The sequence below is a fragment of the Pelobates fuscus genome, chromosome 11, assembly GCF_036172605.1.
Source record: "Pelobates fuscus isolate aPelFus1 chromosome 11, aPelFus1.pri, whole genome shotgun sequence".
Taxonomy (NCBI): domain Eukaryota; kingdom Metazoa; phylum Chordata; class Amphibia; order Anura; family Pelobatidae; genus Pelobates; species Pelobates fuscus.
Window position 1 is genome coordinate 128,213,037 of NC_086327.1, and position 10,123 is coordinate 128,223,159.

Here is a 10,123-nt window from a genome sequence, read left to right on the forward strand (position 1 = left end):
TTAATTACAATACAATTATTATATCATTTTGCAAAGCTAACATGTGATGCACATCATAGAAATGTGTTAATCATATGATCAGAATGATACGATATTGTTAGCATTTTGAATATGTTTGAGATTCCCATGAGTAGTTACTATTTATAAGGAATCATTTCATCAGGTAAATTAAGCAGAACTGATCACAGCACCTCGGCAATTCACCATGAGTTCCACCGGCCACAAGCATTATCATGATAAGAATTACCCGGCAAAAAGATTTGTTGAAGTTTACTTTTGTGATGATCGTTTCCCATTAATAAATGAAAACATGGAGTTTCCAATGGAACACATTCATAAAGACATTGATTCAGGTCTGTATAAAATTTACTATCTATCAAAATGTGAAAAAATAAATTGTGCATTGATTCTATGGAATGAAATATGCAATAGAAAACTGTCTTTTTCTCTGCATATCAATTACTGTCAGAATGGATTTAATCAAATTAGTAAAGTGCAATTATCGTATCATTGTGAATATGCCCACAGTAGTGAGAACTGACTACTTAATGTATTATTAACATTCAGATTTCCTAATTCGTCACAGAATAATATTTACTGTGTGGAGGGACTGTGAGGTTGTAAAAGACAGATGTATGTGGAGGGTTAGATGTATGGACAGCTGAAAGAAGAACATTTACTATGGAAGACCCCAAGGGAAATCCATCTGGGGTAAAAACATTTTACAGAGGTGGCTATTGCAATCAGAACCTTCAATTACCTGCACTTTTTACTAGAAAGAAATATTAGCACAGCATTTATTTGAAACAGATAATACATAACTAGCACATCAATCTTTAACCCCTTAAGGACCAAACTTCTGGAATAAAAGGGAATCATGACGTGTCACACACGTCATGTGTCCTTAAGGGGTTAAGTAAACAGCTACTTTGTGAACAGATTGCTTTTCAGACAGATGTAAAAATCTAAATTATATAAATAATGGTTTTAAATTTCATTTATTAGTTTCTCCTTCATTGGGATTTTTGGGGAATGAAAAGCGTTATTATTATTATTATATTATTATTATATTATTTATAGAGCGCCGTCAAATTCCGCAGCGCTTTACAATGGGTGGACGAACAGACATGTAGTTGTAACCAGACAAGTTGGACACACAGGAACAGAGGGGTTGAGGGCCCTGCTCAATGAGCTTACATGCTAGAGGGAGTGGGGTAAAATTACACAAAAGGTAAGGATAGTATTAGACTAGTGACAGTTGCAGAAGAGGAATCTGTTGGGAGCTATTAAGAGTTTAATTGATACGCTTTTAATGATACACTTTAGACAGTATACAGGGTCTTTTATCTTGGAATATTTCATGCAGGGTCTGAAATGATAGCAAAGAAGTAAAAATAATTTTGTTTTCGTGTTTTGTAGGTATGATGAGAATAGTTAAATAAAAATGGACAAATTGCTTGCTTATATGTATTTGTAAGGAGCCAGATGCCATTACTAGCTGTACAGCTTACTGAAAACAGCAAGAATGTCTAAATCCTCTATTTTCTAAACTAAAGGTATTTAATCCCTTAAGGACTATATGATGCCTTAATTCATCATGCTATCCAGGGCTTTATCACCCAATGACAGAATAAGACATCACACCATTAAGGTACAAGCAGGGATAGATCCCTGCTAGTACCAGGGGGCCTAAAGTATCAGTAGATAGCCAAGTCTCCTCTCTGTCCACGGGGGCACAACTAGTGCTCTTTAAGTATCTTTAAATTCCTGCAGATAAGAGATCATATTCATCCTCAGTAATTATCTCAGAATTATTGAGAATTGCCCAAGAGAGAGACACCCACAGGGTCAGTTTTTAGCCAACAAAATATATACACAATGATTTTGTGCATATATAATCATGTATCTATGTTATGCCATGGGTAATACTGAAATCCTGAATTAACTCCATTGATCACAGGTTTGCTTTTCTGCATTAGTATCAATAAAACATGTTTGAACTTGCTACTCTGGTCTGACTGGCCAAAAATAATTGACCAGTTTCTGCTGACATTTTAATCTTTGACAGGATTTATTGCTAGAAGAAATTCTAGCAGCTGAACCTGATAAACAAATCTCCATAAGCCGCGTTGTTGCAGTAACAAATTACTTTAACCCCTTAAGGACACATGACGTGCCTGACATGTCATGATTCCCTTTTATTCCAGAAGTTTGGTCCTTAAGGGGTTAATAAAGTTAAACAAATAAATAAAAATCCTCAATTGGATAAATCCTGAAGTGTGGAACCACCATCTACATCACTGTCATTACAAAGTTAGAGCACCACCTGTGATAGTGTTAAAGGGGTTGTCACAGCGCCTGGTTGGTGCAGCTGTGTTACCGCACCAGATCGGTGTGGTCACATGGAACGGTGAGGTGGAACTTACCTTTACTCGATCAGCACGCCACCTGTCTTTCCGCTACTGCAGCACCTAGTACATCAGCAATGGGGACGCCCGGCACTGCAGTTCCACGGTGTTTTTCAGCTCTGCCCCAGACCGCATCATAAAGGACGTAAATGTGCGTGCTTTATCATATTTATTTAAATGTTTTAGGGTTATATAAACCCAGAAGTGTCTATCCTTAGTGCCTGGTCATGGTTTCCTCTTGTAGTTTCTTGTATCAGAGCTCTAGTCCTAGCAGGAACAATTCTCAGCTGGAATCACCAAAATATAACCAAGAACAAAAAAACAGCCAAGGAATATACCACCTCCTCCCCAGCAACCGGACGACACACAGTTCTGGGAGTATATCTGAAGTTTATTGGCACGTACATGGCTTTTATGCCCAGTCCCATGCAAGGGGTTTTACACACAATAATGCAGGGGCTTCAATCTCAGGATCATCTATGTCTGAGAGAAACTTTTCTAAGAAAACGCATCTAATTTAATTATCTCCCAGGTACAAAAAAATCCAACAAAATATCCTGTACCCCAATAGTACCTCAACTATACCCCAGAACCACACATCATACAGGTGTGCTATATCAATCTAAATCCAGTGAAAGTTCCAACATTGGTGATTGGCCCTAATTACTGTATATAAGTGTTGGCATGTTTATAGATATAGCCATATGAGTGTCTGCATCTTCTCTCTTGGAGGGAATTTGACCAAATCTTTTCTAAGAATAGTTCAGCTGACAATGGCACTCAGTGATTCTCTGTAGCACCATCACAGTGTAGACCAGGGGTCCTCAAACTCCGTCCCCCCAGATGTTGCTGAATTACAACTCTCATGATTCTCTGACTATCTATGTAATTCAAAGAATCGTGGGAGTTGTAGTTCAGCAACATCTGGGGGGCCGGAGTTTGAAGACCCCTGGTGTAGACTGAGAACCATATCCAATTTTAGGAGGTTATATGGAGAACTGGATTCCAATAGAAGTATTTATTATTAGCATTCTTCCCTTCTACTGCAGATAAAAATCACATGTTCTATTTTATGTTTATTATTTTCCTATTATTTATTATTTTCAATATTTCACTGTTGTCCTGGAAGACAGTCTGTGCCTTTGGGTAATCACTGAAATGTATTAGGGTGTTTTTTTTAACTGAAAAGGTTCAGCCTGAGACAAATGCACAATTAAAGGCTCCAAAATGTATCTCAGGTTCCTTGTGTCTTTTAGTTAGTATACATGATGTGCACATAGTTATGACTTTTCTGGGTGATGGTATTTGATTTATAGGAGCCGCATATTTAGGTGCTAGAGCTTGCAGGGATATTGTAGTTTATTTGATCCTTGCTGAGCTTGGATCTTTTGAGTAAAAAGGACAGTTTCTCTGAGTTCCCTCTCTTTGCCATACAGGAGCTGATTTATAATTTAGAGCTTGCCGTTTTGTGACTAAATATCAATATTATTGTTACTTTTCTATGTTCTAATATCAGGGAAGGGAAGTTTTACATTTTTTGATTCTAAATATGTTCTCTTAAATTATGTACAACTGGTCTACATCCAGGTGATTAGGGAAGTATCCTATAATATTATCTTAATCTCCCCTTCCTATTATAGTGATTGAGTTTATTTCCATTTAATTTAGTTAGGACAGTTGGAGATTCTAATTATAATAATTTCTTCTACTCTAAGAACTTTACTCTCTGTATATATAGTAATTTGTACTCAGTACTATGTTATTGTTTCTGATTAAATAATTAATGTCATGTTTGCTCTCATTCTATCTAGCCTGTGCAGTATTCTAAGTAAGGGAATCTAGTCCTATTGTAATAGAATTCGTAATTTGACTACTCCCTGAAAAGAGGATCTGGTTCACTTTTGAATCAAAATCAATAGACCTAAACTAATGGGAAAGTATTAATCCTTTAAATTTGATAATTATTCTATTGATCTTTTCACAATTTCTTAAATCATGTGTTATATGTTTATCAAGTACTTTTAATGAAAAATCCAATAACGTTTATAAGCATGTTATCTATTGAAGTTTTATAATCTTTGCTTTCCGTTTGGGATAGTATGGGTATTTGTTTCCAATATTATGCATTTCTTTTAGGGTTACCCTCTTGGTTCTCTCAATTATACGACCACATCAAGACCTCTGGATCCTTAAGGAGTTCTGATTTTATTTTCGAATATTTCCTGTTTTTTTATCACCATTTCAGTAATTTAACTATATCTGAGCTGCAAGAAACATTGTGTAAAATGGACATTTACAGCTGTTGCCTTTTATCGTCTACAGGAGTCGTGAAGGAAGGAACATTGATTGATTTTAGTGTTGGAGCCACAGCAAGTCATCTTATACCAGCTTGCAATGTATTCAAAGATATATATGTAGTAGAAGTTAATAAGGTCAACATCGATGAATTTGAGAAATGGCGTCAAGGCAAACAAGACGCTGTTAACTTCTCATATGGAGCAAAGTTTCATCATAAGTTAGAAGGAGGCAGGTAATGTATGATTTATACAAATAAATACATAAATGTCCAATGGGATGAAGGTCCAGAGGACACAAAGAGGTCCCTTATACATTTGAAATAGAATAATTGATACACAATTTTATTGGAAGTAATATACAAAGGGGCATAAGACAAAAAACATATAGAGAAACATAAAAGAACCACAAAAAGGCTCAGCGGATCAGGTGGAAGCGAAAGGTATACAAGGAGTGAATGGGAGTAGGCTGGAAACAATGGGTGTGGGTTTAGAGTAGATTGCAGTCATATTTGATGTAATAGTAAACCCAATTTGCATGTACTTGTATGTGTAGAAACACAAGTCCTTACATAAAGTTGCAGATATGCTTCTAAGAATACGTGATAATATATATATATATATATATATATATATATATATATATATATACATATATATATATATACATAGCAGAAATGACCGCACTCCAAGGACTTTATAGAGATTTTCAAATAAAATTTAACTTTTATTCAATCCATTTAAAAATTCAATGTTTCAGCTCCCACATGGAGCTTTCATCAAGACAGGATTAAAAACTTGCTAAGATTAAGTTCGACTTTGTGGTCACTTATAGAAAAAAATAGTAAAAGAAGGCTTGATGTAAACATCCTACTCTCAAAGAAATATCCCAGTAACATTCTCAAATGAATCCGCAAAACTCCCATGTTATTGCCCTAGTGTAACCCTGCCATTGCTCAGTCCCTCCCCTTGGCTATCCACAAAGTCCCAAACACGACAAACATCTGTGCCAAACAAGTGTATGGTGAGTTAAAAACGAGGAAAACCAAGAGCCCTGATGCGTGTTTTGGCGCTGCTAAAGCGCCTTCGTCCGGGGCATTTAAACAGGTTGTTCAACTAAGACTCCTTAAAGGGGGGAGAGGAACCAGTCATGTGCCAAAACTAACTAATGAGGCACTGGATGGCTTGCGTCCGCTCCTTCACTAGAACACAAACCCCAATGAGAAAGGAACTCCCCATTCTCTCCGCCCAGATATCGGGGCCTCAACTCGCCTTTTACTTCGAACAAACAAAAGAGGAAAGGCGGAGGATGTAACCCTAAGCAGAGTTGAGTCTACAGGGGCAGTGAGGCACAAGCTTACATACCCCTTCTCACTACTCAAAACGGGGGTAGTCCAGTCAATGGGGGCGGTGACACCTAAACCATCACTCCCCTCCTCACACCTCCAGACTAGGAGGGGGAGGAGACATGTATGTAGGTGGGATATCCTATGGAGGGGCTTAATGACGCTCACCATGATCACTCGATCATATGTCGATTGATATACAACATATAATTCATTGTGCTGGCTACAAGCCTAAATTACATTGTTGTTAGTTCAAAAGATAATGCTCAAATACAAGGTAAAATTAAGCCTCAATGAAAACAAGGTGACTTAGGGCAAACAGGTATTCCTAGAGTCCCTTCACGATTAAATTTTGTTACACATTAGTAGGGATGTGCATGAGAAAAAAATAATCGGTTCAGTTCGGAAATTCTGGTAAGTAAAAAAATTCTGCAATAGCACTTCAGCAATTCGGTTCAGTTCAGGACTTCTGAAATTCGGAACTTTAGCAATTCGGAAATTCGTCAATTCAGGACTTCGGCAATTTGGAACTTCGTCAATTCGAGACTAAGGCAATTCGGATCTTTAGGATTCAGGACATGTTTAGGGCTCCCTAATCCTAACCCTACCACTAACCCTAACTCTACCTCTACCCCTAACCCTAACCCTTTATTTGACTATATGCTCACAGGCAGCATTAGCAGCCAGTGGGCTGAGAGTTAAATAAAAATAATTGGGGACCCTTACTATAATACATGGGAGGTATTATACTTCCCATAACATCCCAGTATACACCCTAACACGCTACTGTATGAACCCACTCTGTACAGAACAGGACAGTATCAGAACAGACTAGTGGTCCTTAGAATGGCCAGGCTTATCATGTACCAGAGAGATAGGAATAACCGCAAACAAGCCAAAGTCAGAGAGATCCAGAAATCAGATAAGCAAGACTCAAAGCCAAGTTAAGGTTGACAGAGGTCTGAATAATCAAGCAATAGCCAGGTCAAATAACAGAAAGTCAAAACACACCAGAACCAAATTGGAACCACAACAGGGCACATTCTAACAGTGAGGATGTGGTTTTATAGGCTTTGTGAAATTGACACCATTTGCATATCCTCCGTGCACCCAAAACCTTGCATGAGATTTAGATTCAAGGGGATGCTGCATTATCAATTAGCATTGTTGCGCAGCATCCAGCTCGACAATTGATGCCAGAATGGTTCATGATCGATAATAGGACACCAATATGACACAGAGGTGGACTAAGACTGCATGAGTGGGCAGGTTCCCCTTCACACGTGCTCCCAATAGCCATGCCACGGGTGGAGGCATGTTCGCTAAACAACAAGCTGCTAGTGGCTGCCTGCTATAATAATAACTAGCAGCTGAGAAGCTATTAATATTGTAAGGACTAGGCAGGTTTTTATTGTTGGGGGGATGGTGGCTAGGGGCTTGGAAATCTCTAATTGCTCTGGGGAGGGGACCTTGAAACAATTATTGGGGGTAGACAATAGCATGTTAGCCCTCCACCTCTATATTTAACTAATAGTCACACTAGCCACAAATGGGTGAGAGACATTAGGTCGCCCTAGGTTCCCCCTGCCTGGTCATTTGTCTTACATGACAGCATGCAGCCATTGGCTGTTTCGTAGACTTACGATTACCTTTGGTGTGAGGGGTTATTAGGGAGGTTTAGGACTTTCCTTATATAAATGTGGGGATCATATTGATCCCTTAAAGCTATCATGTGTTTATTTTTTAATGAATACCAGGATTCATTATTACATTAAAGGCTGATAAATGTAATTACAAATCCCATTAGTCTGCATTTTTTTTATTTTTCCAACAGCCAACCTATTGGTCATGTTCAACTGCTAGAATTTCATTTCCTATTGAATCCTTGAATACCAATCAAAGGTTGCCTCTTTTTACAGAGGAGTGTGTATAACAAAAGTGCTCAAAAAAGTCAGAAAGTGATTTACAGGCAGCTCAATACACTGGTGTGGAAATATCCTCTATTCCACTGAATAAATTTAGTAGATATTGGTGCGGTGTAAGTGACAAGGACCTACACCTATAAGTGGAGCGCTCAAACACAGATAAATCTTACCAAAACGTAGTCTCATTCAATGGTAAAATATGGGGTACATGTCAAAGTAAAATACAGAAAATACAATATAGTGTAGATGGTACTGAAAAATGGCTTCACAGTGATTATAATGATATCGTGCTGAATATTACACTCACATTTCAAGGAGCCTGTATATAGAAAACACTGGCTCCGTAACAAGGCTTGTGTGCTGTTATGGTAGCACCACCCTCCTACTTCGGCTTGAAGAATTTCTCAGGAACACGAAAAAAAGGGAAGAAAGCAGACCAATGTGTAGACTTATGGTGATAAATGACACAGGTATGTGTTCAATAAATGGGGTGCTCACCTGGTCCTGAGCCTACGAATCCCGGCTCTAGGTGTGTAGGTTTTGTGCCAATTTGAATGGGGATGGCACTTCCCCTGTGAGGATTCCTTGGAGGCTCCAAAAAGGACTTGGATGAGGTTTTGAATGAAAATGGTAAATTTATTGGTTTAAAATAAACATAAAAACAAAGATGATAAATGTCCTCAAATAAAAGTCCTTTAAAAATGGCCAATACGCGTTTCACTCTCAAATAGAGCTTCTTCAGTCAGCTGTAATGTTAGTCCTCTTAATCCTAATATTGAACACATACCTGTGTCATTTATCACCATAAGTCTACACATTGGTCTGCTTTCTTCCCTTTTTTTCGTGTTCCTGAGAAATTCTTCAAGCCGAAGTAGGAGGGTGGTGCTACCATAACAGCACACAAGCCTTGATACGGAGCCAGTGTTTTCTATATACAGGCTCCTTGAAATGTGAGTGTAATATTCAGCACGATATCATTATAATCACTGTGAAGCCATTTTTCAGTACCATCTACACTATATTGTATTTTCTGTATTTTACTTTGACATGTACCCCATATTTTACCATTGAATGAGACTACGTTTTGGTAAGATTTATCTGTGTTTGAGCGCTCCACTTATAGGTGTAGGTCCTTGTCACTTACACCGCACCAATATCTCCTATTGAATCCTGTCAAGATCTGTTTAAAAAATTAGCATAAAACAGGTCATATTTATCAACTGTTTTCTGCCAATAGAATCGAATTGAGGCCATTCTATGACAGGTGAGGGCAATTTATGAGACAATATTATAAAAGCTAAAAAATCACCATGGAAACTATTGAAATGTACCTGCCTATTGCTTCAATTTCAGAACTTTTCATCAGAACTGCACTGCTTTTTATTGAGAGTCAATATTTTGTTAAACCTCCTTCAAGGTACGAAAGACAAATACTATGAGTATTGTAATATCTGTGTTTTTTCCCATTGCAGAGAAGCATGGCACTTGAAGGAAGACAAAACAAGACAAGCAATTAAAGGAGTAATACAATGGGATATTTCTAACGACGATCAGGTCCCTGTCGCTTTACCCCAAGCAGACTGCATTCTTAGTCTATACCTACTGCATGTTATCAGCAAAGACAAAGAAGCCTTTCAGAGCAACCTTAAAAAAATTACATCCCGACTTAAAATAGGGGGGAGCCTGTTGCTATTTTCAGTCACAAATATGACATTTTATGAGGTTGATACTCAAAAGTTCTTCGTATTACCAGTCGATTTAGATTTTATAAAACAGGCTGTAATTAATGCTGGATTTGTCATTGACAAAGTGAATGTATTGCCTAGCAAAAAAAACTGCGACCTGGTTGATTATGATTCCATAATTCATGTAAGATGTCGCAAGGAAAGAAATGTTTAACCATTTTATTACAAAAAACATGTGAGTGGTCAAACATGTGCCATCACATGTTATACTATAGTAGAAATCAAAATATTACTAATAGATAATAAGACAATAGTCAAGAATTTAATTCAAATATTAAGAATAATGCTCTACAATCATTACTAATAAAATACTGAATAAAGAAATTAAATCAAATTTGATAAATTTGACCTTTTCTGATTTTCTAACTGTATAGCTACATTGTTTGATTTATTGATATAGAGCAG

At 37.4% G+C, this 10,123-nt stretch overlaps 1 protein-coding gene across 1 annotated transcript; it reads left to right on the top strand.

Annotated features, from left to right (window-relative positions):
- The first annotated feature begins 205 nt into the window (after window positions 1-205).
- LOC134577023 (indolethylamine N-methyltransferase-like) lies at window positions 206-9,872 on the top strand. The gene is made up of 3 exons (XM_063435668.1): window positions 206-353; window positions 4,731-4,938; window positions 9,446-9,872. Exons 1-3 carry the CDS (start codon window positions 206-208, stop codon window positions 9,870-9,872), a joined length of 783 nt encoding a protein of 260 aa, XP_063291738.1.
- Window positions 9,873-10,123: the final 251 nt, after the last annotated feature.